Below are 27,203 nucleotides of genomic sequence, written 5' to 3'. Positions count from 1 at the left end.
TGATTAAAAGTTATTAATGTTAAAATGTGTTTACCTTGTTCGTGGTGTAACTATCCCAAATGATGAGCTTGCCGTCCTGGGAGGCACTAACTAGCAGCCTGAAACAGAAATAAGACTTGTGGGAAAACAAACATACATATACAAACAAAATATACGGTTACGGGCTATTAAATTAAGTTTATTGCTGGTGGTGGTTATTTTTCTACTATGTGTACAAATTGATGCATAACAGTGCTTCTAGCTCCCATCAGCTTTTAGGAATTTCGCACATATGTAGATGCTTTTCTCACTAGAGCTCCTGAGTACAACACGCATTGTTGCGGGGGGAGGGGGGGCTAATGATACTACTATAACCGCTGGTATCTTAAATCTATGTATATTTTGATATACACATATATGTATACCTATAAATAATGAACATGGGTGGAATAATGTGGGTTGAAAAATTGACAATAACTTTCACTTTGAGTGCTCCTATGTTTGTGTTTTGCATAAGGTAGCACCTGGGCTATTGTTTTGAATTTTGGAGTGCATCCCTTTTCCAGCCTTTACACAGTGGGCATATACATAAAGAGGTTGCCACACAGGGAGGGATAATTCAGGCTAATTTCAACGGGTACCTATGAAGGCCCATCCTCACCAAAGCCATCCAGATACTGGTAAGGCAGGTCATTTAATTGCTCCCATACATGGACCGATAAACTGCCGACTGGGGGGGGGGGGGGGGGGGAGGAGAGCCAGCAGCCACATCAGCCTTACAAGCCAGCATGTAGAAGGCCATGAAAAACACTTGGCCTTTGGCTAGCAGATGTTATCACTATTAGGAAGGGAATGACTGGCGAATAGCTTTAGAGGGCCATACAAATTTCCATTCTTTTAGTAGTACTGACTTCTACTTACAAGCCAGCATGTAGAAGGCCATGAAAAACACTTGGCCTTTGGCTAGCAGATGTTATCACTATTAGGAAGGGAATGACTGGCGAATAACTTTACGGGGCCATACAAATTTACATTCTTTTAGTAGTACTGACTTCTACGGATTCACCCTGAGAGTACCACAGCTGTCAACGTGCCAGGTGTACAGTAGGCCTGATCGCTCTTAAAGCAATTAGAGAAACTGGCTATTTATTTAAAGTGATACTGACATGAAAAAATGACTGTCCCTTCTCAGCCTGTCAGTTATAGCTTCTAATGCTAACAGCCTACTGCTGCACAAACCGTGTCGGACTGGGACCCCAGGGGCCCACCAGTAAACCTTAGAGCCTAGCCCTGCTTTCCAGACTATTTTCTCTCCTTTCCTCACCCAACCTCTTCATTCTCCCAGTGTCATTTATTTCCCTGCTAATATCTATTTCTCCTCTTTCTTCCCATTCAGAAATAGGGAATGACCATGAAACAGGCCAAATGGTCAGGAGCAGGAGGGCCCACTTACACCTGGGCCCACTGGGAGTTTTCCTGGTATCCTGGTGGGCCAGTCCGACACTGTGCACAAATATGGCCGCCCCCTCATAGAAGAACATGGGGGATCAGATAAGGAATGGAAAAGCATCAGGAAATACTTTTTTAGCAAAATTATAAAGCTCATGCAAAGAATGTTATGATAGATGTAAAAAAGGTTTCATTTCTGGTGTCAGTGTCTCTTTAAAACAAAAAACCCCCTTTCAATTACACATGATATAGAGGAAACTAAATTATGATCATGCAGAAAAAAGATTATTGAGCTTAAGGGTGAAACTGAAGAATGCTCAGTACATTATGTATGGTTTATACTATTAGGGCAATGTGGGTGTGTTAGTCATGAGTTCTTATGTTCAGTCTATCTCTAAACACAAACAAAATATACCTGCATTTCTTAAACAGAAGGTTCATCATTTAATAACACCATTAGAACTACCCAAAAGTAAATGTTCCAACGTTGCTGTTTTACACCTACCTGGAGTCCGTACCCCAGTGCATAGCATAGATTTTAGCCAGGTGCCCTCTCAATGTACGTCTAGTGCGCATCTGAATTCGACCAACTGGATCAATGTTGGCTGTGATCTACAAAAGTGCATTTAAAAATTAAATTGCAGGCAGCATGAAAAATTGCAACAGACATTCAGTCGGAATCTTATATCTGAGCACTGTTATGTACACACCGACAGAGTGAAGGGGGCAGATAATGTTAGAACTGTTAGTAACAGAAAAAAGGAAATACATTCTTATGTATGGAATGTAGAACAGCAATTGCACATTGCCTTGAGATATGGCTGAACAAATTTATAATAAGTCTAGCTCTGTGATATGTTGGCATATTTTATACAGCATAGCTGGTATGTCTAGCTAGAAACTAATGCATGTGCGGTATTCTCGATGGTGGTTCTAGGTATGAAAAGTTAACTTTCAACTATATACCTTGTGCTTATATAGAAACAAATTATCCACAGCAGAAATCAGTGGGCACATTTTACAGCAATGGCTACTTAATTTCTGGGATTTCTTGTTGTTGATTGTTTCAGGTTCCTTACGTAGCACAAAAAAATGTTGCAACAAGGGCTGGCTCGATCATTTCTCTGTAGATTTTAGATAACTATATTAACGGGTCGGTAGACTGCAACTGGGCAACACATGAGAGTGTATGGGTTTCTTTACAATTAGATTGCTAGACTAGGGGTTAGAATGGTCGATTATAAAAATGGCAAAATTGTTTACAATCTGCTTATTAAGCAATCTTACCAATCGAGTGCATACTGAAGTGCATGCCCAGTTTATTTAACACATTTTCCCTAATGTACGAAATGTATTTGGTGGATTTTTATTACCTGAGCCAGAGTGGCATCTGCACAAGCTTTCCTTGCATCCTGCAACAGAAAAAGATGTGTTAAATACTATAGTAACTGATTTAACTACTGCCATGAATTTTACATACACGTATAAATAAGGGGGAAAAATATAACAAAAAATGATGTAGTATTAAAATCCTTTTATTCTGGGGAACATTTTTACCCTGATTTAATTGCCATAAAATGGCCATACAGAGCCCTAAGGGATGGATACCCTATGAGTGTTAATACGCAAGCATGGCCAAATTCTATTGTCCCATTGTTTCTAGACTAAAGCCTAAAAAATTGAAAATGCAGGTAGTGAAGAGAAGCTGTTTTGTCAATTACACCGTCCACCAGACAAGATTTGTGACCTGATCTTAATGGTCTGACTGACTTAATGGTCTGTCAAAAATAACCCAACTAACCCCTAACCTGGCACACATGCCTAGATGATCAGGGAACATGGCCAAAGTCAGTCAAGTCAAGCTGCACAAATGCGGCCAAAGCTTTAAAGTGTCAAGAAGGATGTGGATGGAACATCTGCAGCACTAAACCAAGCTGGAAAGATTGCAGCTGTGTAGGTAATTGTAACAGTTTTCCTGTGGCTCAATGCATGATACATTTCCCTGATTTAACACCATTTTTTTTTTTCTGATCCCCTGAAAAACTTAAAATGGGAGATCTGCTACTTTCATTTAGACCATGCATGTTTAAAACACAAGCCCAAGTGCACAAAGAAATGCTGCTTATTATAGATCAAGCAGAATGAGTTTGGGTACTCACATCAAAGAAACTGTGTTTTAAACAAAACCAATTTTTTTAAATGTATGCGTATTTTTGCACCTGTTAAAAGATACAGCAGCCTTTTAAAACGGTTTGATGGGATTTTGTAATGCATTCAATTATTGAGTGCAGAATGTCATTTATATTCTAGGTAACTAGTGGAATGCTTTGTTTCTACCTCAGACAAATGGGCAAAAACCCCCAGTGTTTACATTTCTATGTTAACTCCAGTACAACTAACATTAGACAGAGCCCTGCAAACCAAGCTCTTAACGGAAACTCAGAACTTAGAACATCCAGGAAATCTGGTTCTTGTTGGAGCCAATCTTTCTGTAATTATTTAGGTGTTCAGAATTAATGAACACCAGGAGAATGCAATATGTGTTTTCAATGTACCCTGTGAATACAGTGGAAGTTGATCACATATTAAAAACTGTAAACAAATCTTCAAACATTCTGTTAAAACAAAGTTAAATATTTCAAACCTGTCTGTGTATTTCTGATGAAACATTTAAGAAACTTTGCAAATGTTATCAAAGTAAAGCCCAATAACTAGAGAGGCAAAAAATTGCCATACCATAAAGCTAAAATGGTTATCATAATTGCCTTACTATATGATGTTGTTTGCTACGCCAACCAAGCATTCTACTATCTGGCCACTGGAGGGAAGCTTCATTTAGAATAGAATTAAGTTTGCCTTAGAAATGGTAATGCAGGCCACATGCCTGTTTTCTCTTAGCTTATCAGATAGCAATCCCTTAAAGCGCTCCAACATTAGCTTCTGTCCTGAGCACTTGTGACAGTCAGCAGCCTTATATTTCATGTATGGGATCAAAGTGATGCCTTGGAGGTTGGTTAAAAACAAGTTGGCAGATGAGTACATTGGGACCTTAATGAGATGCTTGACTGGCAAAGCAGCACGGTCACATACATGACCTGATAGTTGGGCCCAATCCATAGGATCAGCTCAATATGGTCCACTGGGTGGGTGACCAAATATTTTGACCATGGCAAATGGGGGAAAAATGCACTTTAAATTAATGAATCTGGCCTTCTGCTGAATGAGTGGATCACTAGGCAGGTCTTGCAGATTGTTCGGCATATTACATACTCTAGGGCAGGGATCCCCAACCTTTTATACCCATGAGCCACATTTCAATGGAAAAAGTGCTGAGGAGCAACACAAGCATGAAAAAAAGCTTCCTGTGGGTGCCGAATAGAGCTATAATTGGCTACTTAATAGCCCCTGTGTGGACTGGAAGCCTACAGAAGGCTCTGTTTAGCATTATACTTTTATTATACTAGTTTATTCAACTAAAACTTGCCTCCTTACCAGAAATTCAAAAAGTAGCACCTGCTTTAAGGCCACAGGCCACTGCTCTAGGGCAAGCCAACATGATTACTGGCTGATGTTACATTATGTTCCATCAATTATAAATATAGTTCAATAGGAAAACCTGGTCATTCTGGGCTGACAGAAGCAATTTCTGACAATTACAGAATTTGAAAACATTGCCAGAAGTTTAGGAGATATCTAAAATGCTAAACGCATACAACATGCGCTCAGTGAACTGCTGCAGGTTTTCAGCTAGCAAGGAGTTAATGCTTTCCTGCACTGTAATAAAAGTATGATCCTGAAAAACTAGATTAAAATATAGCAGAGTAAAAATATACATTAAGATCCTTTCTATATTGTGTACCTGTGCATGAGTGTGCTGGGTTGTATGGAGATCATTTATTTTGAAGAGAATGCAAAAAAGTATGTTTGCATAATGCAAAAATACATATCTTGCAGTAAGGTAAAATGTAAAATTAAACTTACTTTTATGAGAGACTCTAGAAATTACTGATCTCAATAGTACATTATGCACAACACACATTTTAGGGTAATGTCCCACAGGGATATTAGTTTCCTGCGATAAACCTCCGGCTATCTCAGGCGACTAATCTCCCCTGCAGGGGAAAACTTTGTGTTTTCAAAGTCGTGCGAAATTTCCTCCTCCAGGCAACTTTTGGGAGACTTTAGAAATGCAATGCATAGTGCATTCCACCAGCTATTCCCTTTATTGCAGGTGGAAAGGCTTTTAGGGGAGATTAGTCGCCCGCACCAATGGGACAATACCCTTAAGAGTGCGCAATACAAAGCTGCATCTTAAATACATACTCTGATTTGGTTCTTGAGCTGCTCAGCCTCCTGGCGTAGCTGATCTAGTTCACTCATTTTCGTCCCTAAAATGGAGCTTCTCTACCACCACCAACACTCAGTTCTGTAAGAAAGAGAAAATGTTTGAGATTAAAAAGTTTGGGAAAAACAAAATAAGCAGGTATTTTATAGATCTGAAATGCAGTCCTTATAGTCTCATAAGTTCTGCATAGCAGTTTCTCTGCTACAGTTAGAAGCATGAGTAAGGGTTTCTTAATATTACAGACATTTTTTCATCCAATCTACAGTGCAACAATCAAAATCTTACATTTACAGAACAAAAATATTCAACAGAATAGGTTACATGACATAAGGGTGTATGCACAAACATACCAAGAGAGTCATAAGGGAGATTCACTCTTCAACCTAGTGCTAAGCATAACCTGAACCAATTTCCCTACGACCCACCATCAAGTGCATTTCCAACCTGTTTCCCCGAGGCCACCACCAAAAACACACAAAATATTTCAATCTGTAGTTGAAATTTGTACAGTTCAATGAATAGTAGCCGACTAAAGGAAAATTATAGACATTACATATATATACATGAAAATCACTTTTGCAAGTTAATTCTTAAGTCTACGGGATACAAATCACAGTAGTTTGGAGGTCATTATCAAAACAGCCTTAGACCATCAATTCATAATGTAGAATTTTCTAATAACCGCAATGCCTGTTTGAAATATACTACTCTTCCTAATGGTCCTATTTTATTTGCACCCAAATCCAGCTATATTGTTGGAATACTTTAAATGCGATTGCTAAGATTGCAATAAAGACAGCACATTTTGAATTTTTATCTTGAATTAAATGCAAAATATTCGCACAAAAATGCCATCTAAATCTTACGGTATGTAAAGGCAAAACAAAACTGCATCCTACAGTGCCACAATAAGCATTCAACAAGGAATAACGCATTTTCCTACATCCTATCTAATCATGTCACAATGCAAACTACTATGTAGAAAGCTAGAGTTCAGCAGTAAGCACACAAACTAGATTTTCCCTATTGCCCTTATGCTGTGGTGGGAGATGATTTTATTCAACATTGTAAAACCTAAATAAACGGTTATCAAAGTTAACTGCAAATCACATGCTTGTTAAGTAAACCCAAAATGCAGCATTTAAAAGGCAACATGCAAAAAGTATTTTTACCTGAAACAGACTTCCTGTCCACTGGATACTATGCCTTGAAAGCCCCGCTATGGTGCATGTGTATTGTTAAAGCTATGTTCCTTTCACCTGTCCTCCATCCAATGTCATCTTTAAGTCCCAATAGAGGTGGAATAAGCTCAGTTACTCATTCAAATCCGGTTAACACAAAACCGGCTGAGAGTCTTAAACTGTTTACTATCCTTCTGACCCTAATCCAACATTCCCTTTTCTTTAGACTATTCCTTGAACCAAGGGCAATTTAAGACATTCTTTTTTGTCAGATTTTCCCCCTAAAGTTAAATGAAAGGAATAAATCAAATACAGATTGATGTTTACTACCTAAAGGGTAATGGCAATTTAAAATGAATGTAATATATATATACACACACACTTATGGGTTCCATTATGCAGGATTACAGGAAGGCCACATCCCACAGACATTATAAGCAAATAAATCTAATATTTAAAAGTGATAAAAACAACAGTAGCTTATACTTGATTACAACTAAGAAATAAATCCTTATTGTAGGCAAAACAATCCTATGGGATTTTGTATAACACTTTATATTATATAGGTTTCCAGGAGATACCAAACATAACTTTATTAAAGCTATTAAACTTAATATGCTCCAGCAATTTACATTTTGCAAGCCTGATTCAGAATACATTTGATATGAAGTTATAGAGGTTATCTCTCGGGAAAAACTAGAGACTGGGTGTTGTAGTACTCCATCACTGCAAATCTGACAAGCAAAGCTTGACGGTTTCCAGCACTACAGTACCACCCGTATATTTTCCACATGGTCCGGTAGAATGGCAAAGTGCAACTGAATGCTGGGGGTATAATGCTAAACAAACCTGTGCGTAAGTGTGCCAGTATTCTGGTTATAATTATACCCAAAGCATTCAGTGGCCAGTAGGTGAACGCTTGTTAACACTGCATACCAACATTAAGAATGTGCCATAACCCAAGGGGAAAAGGAGTACGGGATAAATAGAAACGATACGCTTGAAAGTATGGAGGTTTAATTAAGTTAAACATTAGGATAAATGTAATAAATTGCAGTAGGCTTATACAATAAGAATAATTACAAACAAAATTTCAACTAAAAAAAAAATAAATCAGTGGTTTTATATTCTGCTACTGCCGCCGGTATATTTAAAATCTTGCTACTGTACAAGGTTATACAGGCTTAGTTGGTAAAGGCAGGGAAATGACAGTTAACACGTTACTTACGTTCAGAGATGTACAGCAAGTTGAATCTAAAAGCTTGTCAGGGTGGAAGCGATGAGAAATTGCCATATGGCTACCTTTGTTATTAGTCTAATATACTTAGCAGCTTGTTAAAACCAGCCAGATAAGTGTCCTAACAACGCTGTACACACTAATGACAAAATCCCTTTTCATAGCAGTGCTCTTAACTACTTGCACTTACCCCTTTTGCTTCTACTTCATTAGGAGCAACCATGTTAGTTTCACTGCAGAAAAGAAACACTAGAGAACAATAGCATTTTTTTTTTTTAGAATCTGGACTAACCAGACCAGTTCTCTCCGCAGCAAAACACAGCTACGAGGAAACTATACACTCCCATTTGAAGCCAATAGTAAGAAAAAAATCATGTGAACTCAGCCCACTTATGAACCATTTCTATGGGTTTCACCAACTAGAACTTATGTTCACATAATGCATGGTGGTACATGTACAGCACTGTTGCTTTACAGTACTCAATAAAATTACCTGCAACAACTTTTAATAAACAGGTATTCTGTATATGGGAACCCATAATCTAGAAATCTAAAAATTACAGGAAGGTAATCTTCCATATAGTCCATTTTAAAAAATACATGTAACATTTTCTCTGTAAGGTACCCATTGGGTTTATTTAAGTAATTTAAATTATGTTTAGCAGACCTAATGGTATGGTGATCCAGTTACAGAAAAATAACCAGGCTCAAAGCATTCTGGATAATAGATCCTATACCTGTACTTGCAGGGTTTCCTCACTGACAGTTTCTCAGAGGAACACATTTTATCTGTTTTAGCAGGCTACTGTGCCCATACAAGAGCCAGAAGACGTTTCAAAATTTACAGCCTTTATGCTAGCCGTACTACCCCTCAAGGTGCCACCAGTCTTCCCCCTTCTTCTAGAGCATATTTCAGAACCACCATACAACAAGAACCCAGCACCCAAGGGCAGTATACTGCACTATAAGGAAAGGCTTCAAGGATAAGGGGCACAAGGTGCAAATGCAGACTACACAGGAGGATGTAAAAACCGAGCTAAAGAGCAAAAGGCTGTCTAAAGGGGAAAATACCGTGGTACACAGTGAAAAATCCAAATGCTAGGCTAACCATACATTAGCACAACTGGTCAACCAGAGGCATGCAGGCTACAGGTGAAATTTTGGGTGCTTCTCTGAACTAATAGATTTTTATGCCCATATGTTCTACAGACTGTTATAATAAAACCAAAAAAAAAAAAAGTTGTCTCAAACGTGTGCTATATAAAATTACTGCCCCACCAAGTGGCTTGATCTAGAAACAGATACATTTTGATAACAAGACCACATACAAGCACAAAAAGAGAATTTATTTTCCCTTTGATACTTATTAGCAAATCATGCAACATACGGCACTAACAAAAGGCTGATGGCACTTCTATATACAAGAGATTAGTTAACTGTAAAGAGGATCTTGGAAAATGCTGCGTAAGGACTAGGCAAGATTATATCACTGCCAGGGAGGGCAAGATGAGGTTAAGCAAAGGCACAAACTGCTTTTAGAAAAGAAAAAGTGTTCCCAAATATTTTGCCAACACTTTCCTGCAGTTCAATGGCCAAGGAAAGGTTCTGAATAATCCTAAAACACCATAACTTTTAATAAATGACTGCCAATTCAAGAATTGTGGTCGGAAATATTTGTGATCTATTCACTGGAACAATAGATTTGATGAAAACGTGCATGCGTTAACACACAAATTGAATTTGCATTCTGTTGCATTAATGTTAACATTTGTCCATGCTGCAGATCTAAAGCTAATGTAACATGGTGCTTATCGACCCGTGGAAAATTGCAGGCCGAGAATCAGCCCCTACACTGGCACCAGCCTTCTTCATTCCCTGCATCCAGAACCACTGTGTTGGCCCATGTACAGGCACATGTGACAGAAAACATCCCACTTGCACCTGCACCCGGGCCAAAACAAAGCTTCCTGATGTAGGCAAGGCAGATGCCAGCATAAGGGCCGGTTTTCTGCAGGGTGACAATCAGCCCCATGTGGCATTAGCCTTAGCTTCATTTATGGTGAGCCAATCAGCTGTTCAATTATGGACACCCAGACTTCCAGTGGTAATTTCAGTACTAAATCAGGCTTACCGGGGTACTGGCAGTTACCATTTAGGGCAATGGTGGGGCAAATGCACTCACTTGGTACTGTGCCCAATTATACTTTCTTTCTAGTAAGCCTCATTTTGTTTAAATGTACAGCACTTGTGCCCTTGCATTTTGCTGTGCCCATTCATGTGAAGGCAGTGAAAGTTTCCAGCCAGCAGAAATACAGTGGTAGAAAAACAGTGTGTGGTGTACGGGGAAATTTACGGCATCTTGTTGCTCCAGCAACAAGAGGCCACACTAGGGATGGCTATCCTTCTATAACTCTGTTTGTGAAGAGCAAAGTGAAGAGGGGCTGTTGCACTAGCAGATACAAAGGTTCAACTTTGCCACATTCTCAAACGGGACTTCCATATGTCAAACGGCTGCCATATCTGTACCAGTAACTGCAGTATGATATTTTTGTTACATGCATGGTCAGCTTAAGAAAGAAGGGTGGTCAGGTAAAGCAAAGTAAGTTTCTAAGTTCACAGTATTGCATTAAATATGCAAAATCTGAAATTTACTGTGACAAAAAACAGAAGACCATTAATGCTTGCATAACAAAATAAATGGTACAGGTATGAGACCAGTTATCCAGAATGCTCGGGACTTGGGGTATTCCGGATAAGGAGTCTTTCCGTAATTCGGATGTCCTACCTTGGAACAGTAACACTAAAAAATGAAAGCTTTAAAGTAATAAATATATAATGCACTGTTGCCCTGCACTGGTAAAACTGGTCTGTTTACTACAGTAACACTACTATAATTTATATAATAAAGCTGCTGTGTAGCCATGGAGGCAGCCATTGAAGCTGGAAAAAAGGCACAGGTTACATAGCAGATAACAGATAAGTTCTGTAGAATACAATGGTGTTATATCTGTTATCTGCTATGTGCCTGTGCCTTTTCTCCTTTGAATGGCTGCCTCCATGGCTACATAGCAGCTTATTTATATAAACTATAGTAGACTTTCTGAAGTAAACACACAACTTTTACCAGTGCAGGGCAGCAGAACATTATATTTTAGTTACTTTTATACACTTTCATTTTTTGGTGTTACTGTTCCTTTAAGTCTACTAAAAAAAATTATTTTAACAGTACCGTATATACTCGAATATAAGCCGAGTTTTTGAGCACTAAAAATGTGCTCAAAAAGTAAGCCTCGGCTTATACTCGAGTATATGGTATGGATGTGCCTGATGTGCTCGATGTGGCGATGTGCCCCCCCCCCCCACGGGCATGTGTCCATGCGTACCTGCGCGCTTGCGCCCTCGCTCTGCCTATGCCAGCTTCCCAACGGCCATCCTAACTGTGCGCTCTGCTCTTCTCCTGTGCGCGTTTCTGATCTGCTTGGCGCCGCAGTCGCGCCAGTAATGTCACGCGCCCCCTTCAGTTACTCATGGCCTGATCTTAGACCTTGTAAGATCAGGCCATGAGTAACTGAAGGGGGCGCGTGACGTCACTGGCGCGACTGCGGCGCCAAGCAGATCAGAAACGCGCACAGGAGAAGAGCAGAGCGCACAGGAGAAGAGCGCACAGTTAGGATGGCCGTTGGGAAGCTGGCATAGGCAGAGCGAGGGCGCAAGCGCGCAGGTATGCATTTCCCAAAGTAGAACTTGCTACAGACTGGCGGCTGGGAGGTGAGTTCTCAGAAACAAAACAGCACTTTGAAACTCCTTGGTGACTGCAGCAGCCTCTCCTTAAACCTTTCCGAGCTCACAGTGTTCCTAGGCAATGTCTCAACAAAAATGATGCCTTTTCAGCTTGCTTTTCAAAATTACCAAATCAAACAGACAGAAATGTGGGGCCCCAGATGCACAACTTGCTTATTTTAACCTTATTAGAATTTATTTTTTGAATGTTTTTAAATTATTTGATACCAGAAATCCTTGCAAACAGAATACCTTTGGGGTTAATATTAGTTGTTAGTCGAGCCGAGAAACATCCAGTAGGGGGCCCTTTATCCCCTTTATCCATAAACTGAGTAGGTTATGGGGGTCTTTATGAACTTATGAAGGGTAACAAATTGAATATAACCAGATTTAGACTGGGATTTAAAATAGACCCTCTACTGATCTTTGCCCACTCCACCATGTCTAGTCCCTTTCTAGTACCTTTCTTAAGCCACCACTGTCTAAAACACTCTATACCCTATATATATTTCTTAAGCTAGACATTGGGCAATTTTTGGGATACTCAACTAAACCAAAGTGTGAGCACACTTTGTGTGCTGGCTCGCTCGCACCAGCCCTACTGGTGACACCCTAGGCTTATACTCGAGTCAATAGGATTTTCCAGTTTTCTTAGGTAAAATTAGGTACCTCGGCTTATATTCGGATCGGCTTATACTCGAGTATATACGGTAATTAAAACCAATAGGATTGTTTTGGCTCCAATAAGGATTAATTATATCTTAGCTGGGATCAAGTACAAGGTACTGTTTTATTACTAGAGAAAAAGGAAACCATTTTTAAAAATGTGAATTATGTGATTAAAATGGAGTCTATGGGAGAGGCAAAGGTAAAAATCACTGTTGGGTGCCAGATGTCTATTATTCTGAATCCCGGGGCCAGTGCACGTGCAGTAGGGTGAAAATACAGGCTTTCTTCAAGTTCAGCTTTGACTACTGCGCATGCAAACCAGACAGGAAGAAGAGGATTGCGCCCTCGCAGCTACTATTTGGAGAAAACCGCACCAGCCCGGGGTAAAAGGTAAGTGACTACAATTACTTGGGGGTGCCAAACATTTGACACCCCCAACGATTTTTACCTTTGCCTCTCCTTTAAATACAAAGAATGCTTGTGAGAAGGCAGAAATCACTTTAAATACATACACATTTTTAGTTGTAGGAAAATTGTTCCCTCCATCCATACAGCAAACGCAGTTCTCTGTGTACCTTCCCCTCTGTGTCAGAGATCAATTTCTCAGAAAACCATCTTGCACTGGAGATACAAATCTAAGCCTACCCTCCCTGTCCTTAGAGGAGATGCATCTATCAGGCTGAATGCTCTATGTACAGGCAAAAAAAAAGCTAACTTCCCTCCCTCGCTGCACAGGAAACAGCCCTCAGACTGCTCTTCACTTTGAGAGAGACTACCCTCCCTTCCGGTAAATTACACAAGCTAGGTACAAACACTGACTTCTTCCCATATAACCTGACAGCCAATAAGCAGATCTTTGGACAATCTGGTTACACACTGGTAGCCAAACTTGTTAGTACAAGCCCTCACCAAATTACAAAAGCTAAAAAGGGGACTGTTCAACCGAACTCCTGAAAACAAGTGCCAGGCTAGTTAAGACAATAAATTACACCTAATCTGCTGTAGGTAGAATATCGAAAGCAATGGCAGGGAGGCAATTTTATTCTGCTAGTGGAGGCTCCGCTGTATTAAAAACTGCCATCAATGTAATTTGTGAACCATGACAAGGCGGCGTTCAGGAAAGAAAGCAGGAACTTGCAATGGGTGTGTACTATATTGGTTCTGAGCATAGCAATAAAGGAAAACAGCCAATTCATCAAGATACTCCTATTAGTAAAGTCAAACAGCTTATTACTTATAATACTGTGTTCCAGTAAGGGAATGCAATAACTAAAGTTAGTTCAATTCTATTTAGAGGTGGGGGGTTGCAGGTTCCATTTTCTTGTTTTATCAACAAATCAGATATTTCCTTTCACTTATGAGAGCCAGCTAGCATTTTCTTGTTTTAAGCTTTCTCAAGGGTTACTGGACTAAAGGTGGCTTCTCTCAATATGCCCACCTAAAGGCTTTTGTATGGCCAATTTTAAGCCAGATATTGGTCAGGTAGGCCCATTGGGGGTGCCCAAACAGGGGAAGATTTCAGCTGTGGATTCGGGTCATTAAGACCGACTTGGCAGCTTATCTGCCTGTGTATGGGGTCCTCTGAGACTCCACAACCAATACCAGGCCAAAAATTGACTAGATGTTGATCGGACAGGCTTAATTTTTCATTGGATCGGGGACTGCAGCGGCTCAGACTATCCCTGTTATTAAAATGCAACCGTTTGGCTACAATAATTGTGATTTAAAAGAAAAAAACCTTAAGAGTGATGGTGCTTTTATTCATTTGTTTGTCAGAATCATCTCATGCTCACCTGCTAGCACATACCAGTGAGGGAGAGACACTTGCTAATGCACACAAAGAAGATCCAACTACATGTTTTGGAATAGGCATGCAGCTAATTTAGTTTAATGCAGCCAGTCAAGCATTAAATCACCACCCCATTCATCACTTAGAGTAAAGAAATTGCATAGAGACTGACTTTCACAAGACCAATTGGATAAAGTCCTTTACATTTAAAAATCTGATCTTTCAGGTTACAGAAAGTGCATGAGCCTAAAATATATAAAAACGAAGATGAACATGGGTTAAGGCTGACAGCCTTATGCCATATATTACTATTTTGCACTGTTTCTAATATGATTTAAAATATTCCTTGGTATCCTCTTCTAAGCAATAGGTCTCTCTTCAATCCCCTCTTATGGGTTGGATTTTGACTGACAAGGCAATAAGCGCAAATGCATTGTTAGAGCACAGACCAATAATATATTTATCTTCATTATTTAAAAAAATGATACAGAATTAAATGGATTATAATTAGAAAGTTTCTTATTTTCAAGAGATCTTTCCAAAAATCTGCCGATACACCTCTGTATAGAGTAGCCCTAGTTTCTCACTTTTAGCACAAGTGCCCAACCAAATCTGCATGGAAGAATGGAACAAAATTGGCAAAATATAAAATGGTGGTGATTAAATATTGATGTTAATGCTGGAAATGTATTTATATGTTCTTTCAACATAAAATAGCATCAGATTTTAAAATTAGTTTTTAGCATCAATGCTTTTGGTAATAAAGAATATTTAACGGAAGGATTTGTTATTCAATGAGAGAATTGGTCAAGCATGTTTTGCAAGACCTTGTATATACAGACCCCAGTCTATCATTAATTCCATTTCTGAATACAGAATCTGTATGGGTAATAAAATGCCTTCTCTGGGTTTAGAGACCTCCTCCAAGAAAAATGACATATTTGCTTGAAAATGAAAAAATATAAAGAAACTTGTTCTTCTAAAGTAGTTCACCGCTGTCCCTGGGGGTAAGAGGCACAAAAGATCTAGGACACATCCGCTAGAAATTATTGAATGGACATGCATTAACGTATTCTACCCCCGCCCCAAAGCTTACTTAAAGATGATATGCAGAATGGTTTACTAGGAAGTTTCAAACAACCCCAACAAAGATACATTTTATTAGAGTTAAAAAAAAAATTGGGAGAAAAATTCACAGCTTTTTTTTATTTTGGGGGAGATGTGCACATTTAGCCTGATTTATGATGTGGACTATGAATCTCAAGGGGTTTCCAAGAAATCTGCAATGATATGCAGCTACAATCAGACTGATCTGAAGAAGCCACATAAAATTCTGCTGTGTGCAAGCTTTCCTTAACATAAAAATTCACTGTTATTTTATAATCAAAGCAGCATTACAATGGAATGTGTGTCCAGGGAAACATATTCAATATAAGAACCCAGGGACCACACTGGACATTCGCTGCTGGCGTTTTTCAGCCAAAGAAAATTGCCCATGCAGCCTGTAATTTATCCATATAACCCAGCTGTTCAGATTTGTTTTCTGCCCCATCTCTAGTGACTAGCTTTAACAGATACATTCCAACTGACAAATCGGACCAACAACTTTAAACCATCATTTTCAGATCCGAGCACACCCAAAGTCACCTGTGAATAAAAAAAATATATATTTTTTTGCATTAAAAAGTGAATGTGGATTTAGCTTATTAGTCTTTATTTATAGAAGTGACATAAGTGCTTTATTGAGATCGTTCAGGCCATATCCCAATGAAGCTTACAATCCACCTTACAGCCAAAGACAAGGGCAGAAGGTAACAGGGCCAAAACTAGGTATAGGCAGCATAGACTTGCCTTGGTTGCAACTGGAGGGGCTAGCAATTAGCAGGTGAAGAAGGCATCAGGGGTTTGCATTTCTTACTTGTGAGTCACAAGAGAAAAGCCTATCAGTAGGTTTTAGGAGGAAATCACAGTTCTGACCACAGGCAAGGTCTAAAATGCAGCACAATTTCTAGAAAGTGTGTTTATGTGGCAGCTGTTCCCATTCGGCAACAAATTCCCACATGGATAAGTGTAAAAACCTTGGTAGAAAATGTTTTCATTAAGCGTAAAGCAGGAACTTAGACATTAGGGCTCCAGATTAGTACATTAATGAATGGAAAATAGGCATTCTGAGTGCCGCTGATACCTTGTGGATAATAATGGTGATCATAACACCCCACATGCCATTAGCATACAGGAAATAGTGTCAGACATTGAGCAGCTGTTTTCTATTCACCTCAATGGGAAGCTTTAGCACTGCAGGACTTTCTGACCCACATCGTGATTATTATATAAAGATCCACTGAAAAAATATATATCGGGTTGGTTGGTGTTTAGAGAACAGAGAAACTGAACAACCTAGAGCTGGAAACAAACAACCTGCAAATAAAGGAGGACTTCATAGCTTTGCTGTGCATAAAGGCAAGGGCACATGGGGCAGGTTGTCAGCCTGCGGATAAAAGCAGGCTGACGATCTGCCCCTATGCTTAAAAAATCTTGTTCTGCCTACATTCGGAAACACAATCCACCAAGGTGCAGGCACATCCACCCAATATCCGCCAATAAACGGGAATTGTATGACTCAGGGGTGTCCCTTAGTACTTAAAATTGCAGTTTTATATTCAGGATTATCCAATGGTACATACTATTAAAGGATTTTTATGAAAATGGTTTATTTGTATGAAACAGGGTTTTACATATAAACTGTTTTGTGCAATATATTATTTAGAGACCTGCAATGTTCAGGAAAATAATTTCCCAAGATCTGTGAATATCTATTCGTTACTGAAGTTAGAACACAACATCTGACAAATCTACTTACATTTACATAGATTTACCACCAATGGAAAACATGCAATTATGGATGCACAATTAACTTTATAATATGAGGAGTTATAGTCTTAAAATAAATCTCACACGTATGCTAAGCTATAGGAAACAATATTGTCCAAATTAGAATACGCGATATTTCTTAGAGGAAAAAAAACAAAACAAATACAGGTATAGGATGCCTTACGGAAAGGCCATCTCCCATAGACTCCATTATAAGCAAATCATTTTTAAAAATGATTTCCTTAGTTGATCCCATATTAATCCTTATTGGAGGCTAAACAATCCTATTGGGGTTAAATTATGTTTTAAATGATTTTTAAGTAGATTTTTAGGTATGGAGATCCAAATTATGAAAAGATCCCTAATCCAGAAATCCCCAAATCACGAGCATTCTGGATAACAGGTCCTATCAACATAAACCCCAGTGCATGCATCTCAGTACTAATGAACATTGCTGTGAGCCACACAGCGATTCGGCTTTCATTTGCCTGTCAGGTTGTCAAACAATTCAGTGCTTACTTGGACTTTGCACCCTGCCTCCCCTCCCCTCTATAATATTCTAAGGAAAAGAAGTGAGAGAATGAAAAAAAATCAAGGAAACATTTAATGGGGGAAAGAGAAAGACAAAGTGGAAAGAGAAGAGCTAGTTGAGAGAACAAAAGTAAAAAGGGGATGGGGAGCAAATATAAAGTGAGATAAAGACAACATGCTAAGATAGAACTGGGGGAAAAGACAGAAAAGCGCAGCCTTAGTGCTTCGGTTGGTAAGAACGTGACGTGCTTGCCTAACGACTCCCACTCACGCAAGCACGTTGGAGCCAAGGTCAGTCTGTCACTGCTCAGTGTGTCATGTGGGGCACTTTCAATTCAATAGCATTAAAAAGTGGCATGTTATGTTCTGGCCTTAGAAGAACTAAACATTTCTCTCCCTGACCAACACCAGTTTCTTTGTTTTAATAAATCCTTCGACTTACAGAAAACAGTCTGACCCAGCAGCTTCTCAGCCTGTGTATGGGACCCTCAGACCAGCCTGTCCAACCAATATGATGATCGGGCAGGTATAAAAATACAGTAGGGGCAAGGAATGCATCAGTGTGTTGATGCAGCCCCTGTCTCAAAGGTCTGCATCCCGCCAATGTGATCCAATCTTAGACTATGGGCCGAAAGATTGATCAATATGATATAACCCACCTCAAGGTAGGCATATTGGGGAATGATCTGCTTGTTTAGGGAGCCAAATGAGCAGATCTTTCAGTGTTTTGCCACACATACCTACATATTTAAAACTTACTTAATGAGTATAAGCAGGCCCCAGTTTGGATATTAACAACAATTCAGCTTTGTTCTCCTTTTACATGATGTATCAATTAGCCATGTAATCATGGTATAGTGACCTCTTGCTCTTTATCAGAGTAACTAGTTATTACCCAAACTCACTGCCAGTTTTAGGGCAGTGGCACAAGAGATTAGCCATACCGCAACAAATCTGTTACCCTGGGCGAATCTCCCCACAATGCCATCCCACCAGCAAAAATGCAAATCAGCAGTGTAATGACTCAAGGAAACTTCGGGCGACATCGGGAAAACAAAGCAGCGTATGCCATCCCACCGGTAATTTACATTCTTTCCAGTGCAATGGCATTGTGGGGAGATTAGTCATCCCTGGTAACGAAGATTTGTCATGGGGCAACTCATTTCCCAGTGTGCCACTGCCCTTAGGGCTCTGGCACACGTGGAGATTAGTCGCCCGCGACAAATCTCCCTGTTCGCGGGCGACTAATCTCCCCAGATTGCCATCCCACCGGTGAAAATGTAAGTCGAAAATGCAGGCGATTTCTGCAAATCGCCGAAAATGCCTCGCGAGGCAACTTTGGCGATTTGCCAAAATCGCCTGGGGAGATAAGTAGCCCGTGACAAGGGAGATTTGTGGCGGGCGACTAATCTCCCCGTGTGCCAGAGCCCTTAGGGTGAAGACACATGAAGCTACTAGTAGCAGCTACTTGTTGTGGCTACTAAAATAGACAATGCTGATCATTTACTGATAATTGTCTATACGTGAGTTTCAGCAGAGGCAATTCTCAGCATCATCTATGGAAGGGTATTTTATGTAGTTTACTAGCTGTGAAAAAGTAGCTGCTACTAGTAGCTCCATGTGTTTTCAACCTTAAAGGAACAGTAACTCCAAAAAATGAAAGAGCTTTAAAGTAATAAAAATATAATGCACTGTTGCCCTGCACTGGTAAAACTGGTGTGTTTGCTACAGTAACACTACTATAATTTATATAATAAGCTGCTGTGTAGCCACGGGGGCAGCCATTCAAGCTGGAAAAAAGGAGAAAAGGCACAGGTTACATAGCGGATAACATATAAGTTCTGTAGAATACAATAGTGTTTTATCTGTTATCTGCTATGTGCCTGTGCCTTTTCTCCTTTGAATGGCTGCCTCCATGGCTACATAGCAGCTTATTTATATAAATTATAGTAGACTTTCTGAAGTAAACACACAACTTTTACCAGTGCAGGGCAGCAGCACATTACATTTTAGTTACTTTTATACACTTTCATTTTTTGGTGTTACTGTTCCTTTAAGGGCTCTGGCACACGGGGAGATTAGTCGCCCGCGACAAAACTCCCTGTTCGCGGGAGACTAATCTCCCCGAGTTGCCTTCACCTGCCATCCCACCGGCGACAATGTAAGTGGCCAGTGGGATAGCATACGCGGCGGCGCGATTTCGTGCAAATCGGCGAAAAAGCCTCGCAAGTCTTTTTTGGTGATTTCCCGAAATCGTGCCGCCGCGTGTGCCATCCATCCTTACATTGTCGCCGGTGGGATGGCAGGTGAAGGCAACTCGGGGAGATTAGTCGCCCTCGAACAGGGAGATTTGTTGCGGGCGTGTGCCAGAGCCCTAAGAAGCCTACCAGGGCAACCGGATAAACAATATGTACAAATGGATCAGCCTTTAACCTTCTGCAGCAAAAAGAATGCATAAACCACAGGCTGTACAATAAATAGGTTTGTAGACTGAACTTATAGAATTACATATTAAGCAACCAAAAACTGATACAAGAGAGGTTAGGGTTACTATATTAAGTTCAGGGCCTAGAAATATTTTGTTCAGGGCCTAGAAATAGGAAAACACTGCAGTAATTATAATATTTAGGACAACTAATAACTGTTTACTGTATATTGTACTGTAATAAACAAAGCCTTGCCCAGAACATGTTTATCTTTAAACTCAATTAGTTCAACTTATGTAAAAAAGGTGACTGTACACTATCTGAGCTGCTCCATGTGCCCTCATCCTTAAGGGCTGTGACACACAGGGAGATTAGCCGCCCGCGACAAATCTCCCCAAAATGTCATACCATGTTTAGACAAGAGGTAAATTAATGAACACATACATATGCTCTTACTTGGTACAGCTGTACAATGAGCATATACAAAAAAAAAGTGTAGAAGATTGTGCTGCAAAGTGACTGGTACTTTGCTTACAAAATTATGTTCAAAGCTTTCTTCCTTATTTTTATTGGGGAAGCATGGGGCCAGAGAATTAAAGACTGGAAATCAAGCTAGTTAAACAACACAGGGTGAGCTTCAGCAGTGATCAGTGGTGGGCATTAATGCAAAGCTGTTCTGTTTTAATAAACGATATGTCTGCACCCCTACATGGTTTGCTGAAGGGGAGAGCTCAATAGTGCTGCAAAATGTATGGATTGGAAGGAAATATATTGCAATGAGTTGCTAAAGTTCTTGCAATTTTGAAGCAGCCACTCCCCCTTTTCTAGGATAACTACCAATAGCCAAACAAAATTGGCTTGTATTCAAAATGTGAATAGCTATGCAAACAGAGCATACTTATTCTTGAAGGGCCACTATACACAAATGCTTTGCAGACTTCTTAGTACTCTATCAGAGATCACCTAAACAGTTCTCAGCGTCTTTTGTTTTTATCACCTCTCTAAAACAAATATGAAAACCAAACAGAATACATTTCAAAAAGAGAAAAATGAAGAAGACATCAGAGTTGGTACAAACTAAACCAAAATATCATAAGCTACGTGTTACTAGTACCCAGCCTTCTAAGTCTCAGTCTAATTTACCTATTTATGAAAATTTACATTACAGGCTATGATGCAGTTTGTGCATTTGGCTACTACCCTAATAAACAATATGCATTTTTGCCTTAACCTAGGCCACACCTTTTGCTTGATTCATTCAAGGCGCATGTTCCCAAACTGTGGGGCTGCCAGAAGACCCAGCTTTGTTGGAATTTGACTGTAATTGTCCTTGTCATTACAGATATATACTTAGGAGCTGAACCCACCTTGATATCTGGGGTGAACACATCAGTTGTGGTAGATTTTTTTTTTCCCAATTGCAGAGAGATGAAAATAGTTTTTGCAAATTTTTGTAAAGATATGAATTCAGGGGTTCCGCTGTCTAAATCTTGGATCTTTAAAAAAACAAACAAACAAACAACATTCTTCTGCCTGTAGACAGAAGGCTCTGGCTAGCCACAATTAGTTACCAGCAACTAAGGTAAGACAGAATAGCAAGCTAAGGCAGTTATACCTTCAGAGAAACTAGGGAAAGTTAAACAAGAAAGATTATACATTAAACTGAATACCATTTGACTGAAAAAAAAAAAAAAAAAAAAGCCATAGCACTATATAAGCACGACCAGCTGCCTTAGCAATAATAAAAAGGAGTACCTGCCAGAGATCGCCAAAGATACAGGTATCGGACCCTTTATCCGGAAACCCATTATCCAGAAAGCTCCGAATTACGGAAAGCCTGTCTCCCATAGACTCCATTATAATCAAATAATTCAGAATTGTAAAACTGATTTCCTTTTTCTATGTAGAAATAAAACGGTACCTTGGAATTGATCCCAACTAAGATATAAATAATCCTTATTGGATGCAAAACAATCCTATTGCGTTTAATTAATGTTTTATTGATTTTTTAGTAGACTTAAGGTGTTGAGATCCAAATTACGGAAAGACCCCTTATCCGGAATACCCTTGGTCCCGAGCATTCTGGATAATGGGTCCTATACCTGTACTACATTTCGCGAGTGGCATTACCAGGGGCAAAACATTCAATAGACTAACATCAGTCTAAAGGTGGCCACATGGCAGGCACATGTAGTGGAAATATGCGAGTCTGAAAGTCTCACATTTTTATGCATATTTCGGCTACATGTGCCTGCACCTGAGTGTATCCCATTTATTCGGGTGCAGGCACATGTAGGAGGCATAGGGCGGTATTTTCAACAATCGCTTTTCCGCTTGCCGAAAATATCCGTCCTATGCCTCGTCTGGCATTAGCCTAAAATGCTATTTCGGCAGCTTGCCCGTGCGTGGGCACCCCTGACGAGCCTCCCCGACTGATATCTGGCCTAATATTACCGTCCAGGCACCATTAAAAGAGAAGGAAAAGCTAAGTCACTTGGGGTGCCAAAATGTTAGGCAACCCCAAGTGACTTTAATCGCTTACCTTGTACCCCCCATGGTGCCCCACAGCACCAGCCCTGGGTACCTGCAGTGGACGCTACCTTCTTCCGTATTTCTTCTGCCAGCAAAATCCCTGGTCCAGCGCATGCGCAGTAGAGTGAAAAGCCGACTTCTTTCCGACAAGGAAGGAAGCGCTTGCAGGTACTTTGGGCTGGTGTGGTTTTCTCTTAATAGGGGCACCAGCCCAGGGGCAAAGGTAAGCGCTTAGTCACTTGGGGTGCCTAACATTTTGGCACCCCCAAGTGACAGCCTTTCCTTCTCCTTTAAGGCACGACCATTATCGTTTGTCCACTCTACTAATGTTAAGTGCTGAATCGTCAGTTATGCAGGTAAAAACTAAGGAATTCTTACCACTGATGATCAAGCATTAATTTTTATGATATTCAGGCTCCTTTAAGGTGCCCAATCAAAATTTTCAGGCCTGCCCAATCAGCAAGATGACTGATAACTAAGGCTTTTACCAATATTTGTCGCCTCGTCCCATAAAGCTGGAAACTGCAAGGTGCAACGTTTCGGGGCAGAATAACGCCTTTATCAAGATAAAGGGGTTATTCTGCCCCGAAACGTTGCACCTCCGCAATAAAACTTTGAAGGGGCTTTTCCCTAATTTATAGCTGTGTGTCATCTGCTTTTTTTTGCTAAGTTGGTTTTGGGAGGGTGCCGATCCCTCCAGCAGTGTGCACCGGGCGCTCATTATTTTTGGAGAGCCAGGGTTGTGCTTACAAAGTACATCACTAGCATTCATAGCATGCCCCAATCATTCCCGCAAAAAAGGCCCTACAACCCACAAGTCACATTTTCTGGCCAGATCCCTGAATAAGTTACATAGTTTAGTTGGGTTAAAAAAAAAAAAGACCAAAGTCCATCAAGTTCAACCTCCCCAAGTGAACCCCAGCATACACACAAACCTATACTGACCTACACAAACAATATATATTAACATCAATACTAATTGTAGATTATAAAAGCATTAAAGTACCATTAGTACCATTTGCTAAATAAAAGAAAACGTCTTTCTATGCATGACATTAATGGGGTTATGTATTAAAAGACTAAGTTTGCACAGGAGCAGTAACCCATAGCAACCAATCAGCAGAAAGCATTTACTGGTCACCTGTTTAAAAGCAGACACATTGGTTGCTAGGGTTACTGCTCCTGGGCAAACTTAGTGACTTGTTACATATAGGGGTAAGCCTTAAAAAAAAAAAAAAAAGGATAGCACCATAAGAGTATTATTTTAAATTCATTGCGTTTAAAATGATTAAAGATCATATTAGCATGTCCTTTTTGCATCTTACAGCAGTGAAATAAATAGGTAGGTAGTGCCATTTATTAAAAAAAACTCTACATGAAGGCTGGCCACATGTGCTCCAATACTTGACATTGTTTAGTTGGCTGTTGCTACCCCACAATTTAGGGACCAAGGGGCTTTGAGAGAAACCTCTCTATAATCATTAACCCCCCCAGTGATTAAATGTTCCTTCTGCTTTAAAAAGATGCGGTTGTGTGATTACCCTCTTATTTATAGACCTTGTTTTACCCAAAAGACTTACTAATGTTATTATCTGTCATGTTAGATTGTTTGATTTGATGTATTTACATAGTTGAAACTTCAGCGCATCCATTTAACTTGCCTCAGGTCTCCTTATGGCTTCCACTCAACGTTAGGGCAGTGGCACACGGGGAGATTAGTCGCCCGCGACAAATCTCCCTTGTCGCGGGCGTCTTATCTCCCCGTAATGCGATCCCACCGGCAAAAATGTAAATCGCCGGTGGGATGGCATTCGCGCCCGCCGCGATTTCCCAAAATCGCGGAAGTTTCCTCTTAAGGCAACTTCCACAATTTCGGGAAATCGCGGCACTGTGTATGCCATCCCACCTGCAATTTAAATTTTTGCCGGTGGGATGGCATTTCGGGGAGATTTGTTGCTGGCGAAAAGGGAGATTTGTCGTAGGCGACTAATCTCCCAGTGTGCCGCAGCCCTTAGGGCTACTAGTAGCAGCTACTTGTCGTGGTTACTAAAAAAGACACAATGCTGATCATTTACTGATAACTGTCTCTACGTGTGTTTTAGCAGAGGCAATTCTCAGTATTGTCTATGGCAGGGGATTTTCTGGTGTTTAGTAGCCTTGAAAAAGTAGCTGCTGTTAGTAGCTTAGTGTGTCTTCACCCTTAAGGGCTCTGGCACACGCTGCCGCGTGTGCCATCCCGCCGGCGACTTACATGTTCGCCGGCGGGATGGCGGGTCATGGCAACCCGGGGAGATTAGTCGCCCGCAAACAGGGAGTTTTGTTGCGGGCGACTAATCTCCCCCGTGTGCCAGAGCCCTAAGGGCTCTGGCACACGGGGGAGATTAGTCGCCCGCGATAAAACTCCCTGTTCGCGGGCGACTAATCTCCCCCTTGTCCAGAGCCCTAAAAGGACCAGTAATGCCATAGTGTTTTTTTTTTGTTTGTTTGTTTTTTTAAATTGCCAATTTCTTGCCTCTGCCTGTCTTCAGTATACACTGACAGATATGACATCTGTATCAATGCGCTGAAAAGCACAAGCATCACAAAAGGGAATTTGGCTTGTGTGCCTTCCCTTCTTCCTTAGCAAAAAAAAAAAATAACAAAAAACCACAATATCTAGTATAGGTAAATCTAAAGCAACTGAACTTGCTAAGTAAAAAATCCACAAGTTATCAGTAATCACCAATAAATGGAAACTGTGGGACAACAGGGACCCTTGACATAGGCTAGCTCCCATGGGTTAAGTGAGTAAGCCTTTGCTCAAGGATCAGGGAAATGTCATCTATTGGTGGTGTTGTAAAGACTTGGAAACAATTCCAAATGATTTATGATGTTTTGCAATGTTTTTCTAAAGGACAAAATGGGGCAGTGAAACCACCACATGCCATTGCCAGGTTTGAGTTTTAACAATCATTAAGTTCATCTATGTTATACATACATCTACACAACACACTCTAGAATGGTGTCTCCACAATAAAGCATGCCATATGGCTCATGAGTGGATATTAAAACTGAGAATATTAATTACGGAGATAGAGCCAAAATCCAGGGACAGTAAGAATATAATCCAATTCAGAGACTAAACCATCAGGATCCATATTCCAAGATGACCTTTGTTATTCTGAGCACGGCTTAACAATGTTTGATACATTCAGTCGCAATAAATACCAATGGTAAGTGGGGATTTCAGATATCATGCTTAAAGCATCTGTTCATTAGAAAAAGCTGTTTAGAAGTAAAACACATTTGTATACTACATTAAAGGGCCAATGGACTAAAATTTAGCCTGCTTTGTTACACTGTTCTGGTAAAATGAGTGTTTTTGCTTGAAAAAACACTTTTGCAGGTTATATAAATAAGCTGCTATGTAGACCCAGGCCAGCCATTTAAGACAAAATGGGGCTATAAGGAACAGGTTTTCATAGTGGATAAAATACACTAGTTTCAGTTCTTGCACAAGGAGATAAACAAAGGTCAAATGGTCCTGTGTTCTACAGGAAAACTCTTAAAAATAGGACATTATATATATCCTTAATAGTAGGAACCGCTCGTACAGGGCTCATGAATGTACAACAAATTTATGGAACCAGAGAACCTGACGTTTTGACTGTAGCCCCAGCCTCTCAATGTGTATGTATGTATGTATGTATGTATAATATATATATATATATATATATAATCTAAAGATGCATTGCACAAATCAAGTAAAACATTCTAAAGCTACAATATGCTCAAAAAAAGAACCATATATGCAAAAAGATGGAGGAAATGGCATATGTAGGTAGCAAGAGCAAGGCTAGACTAAAAATCTGTCAAGTGAATTTCCTACAGATAATGTGCATTGCTGACCTCTCTAGAGGGCAGGGAATAAAAGGATAACCCTATTTGATGCTGATCAGTGGTGAACAGCTCAGAGTACATGATCCTCTGGCTGAATTAACATGTAAATAGCCAATTAACTGCATCTTATGTTTCATAATGAAGAAATGCGTTATGATATTAAATATGTTGGTCTCATCTGCAATATTGTGTAGAAAAGTAAATTTAATTTTAAGCAACTTTCAAAAAACCAAGTTATCTAATATTTACTTTATTAAATCTAAAGTAAGCAGTATCTGTTTTGCTGCACTACTGATTCTGACTTGCAAAAAATCATAACTTGACAGTTTTATTCATACTAGAAAGCGAATTTCTCTCATCACGGACAAAACTGCTACTAAACAAACTCTCTTCCTACGAACATAATAAATCTTTGTGTATCTTTAGCTACTCCTACTGAGGAATGGTCAGTGTAATCTAGCAATTTGGAACCACCAACCCTGGTTATATGCTCCTGTTTACATGAATTGTTTATATTATATTGATTATATTACTT

The 27,203-nt window shown here is 39.9% G+C and overlaps 1 protein-coding gene across 4 annotated transcripts in view; it reads right to left on the bottom strand.

Annotated features, from left to right (window-relative positions):
• The window catches only part of gnb1 (guanine nucleotide binding protein (G protein), beta polypeptide 1), a 43,182-nt gene that overhangs the window by 12,669 nt on the left and 3,310 nt on the right, over positions 1 to 27,203 (bottom strand). For 2 of the 4 annotated variants that reach the window (NM_001006834.1, XM_012966431.3), the window contains 4 exon segments: positions 35 to 98; positions 1,934 to 2,040; positions 2,802 to 2,840; positions 5,752 to 5,854. In NM_001006834.1, coding sequence (NP_001006835.1) covers positions 35 to 98; positions 1,934 to 2,040; positions 2,802 to 2,840; positions 5,752 to 5,808 — 267 coding nt within the window. In that variant the 5' untranslated portion in view covers positions 5,809 to 5,854. 4 annotated transcript variants of the gene reach the window in all.

Source organism: Xenopus tropicalis, chromosome 7 (genome assembly GCF_000004195.4).
Source record: "Xenopus tropicalis strain Nigerian chromosome 7, UCB_Xtro_10.0, whole genome shotgun sequence".
Classification (NCBI taxonomy): domain Eukaryota; kingdom Metazoa; phylum Chordata; class Amphibia; order Anura; family Pipidae; genus Xenopus; species Xenopus tropicalis.
The sequence above is the reverse complement of the archived record's forward strand: the minus strand, read 5'-3'. Positions and strand labels throughout refer to the sequence as shown.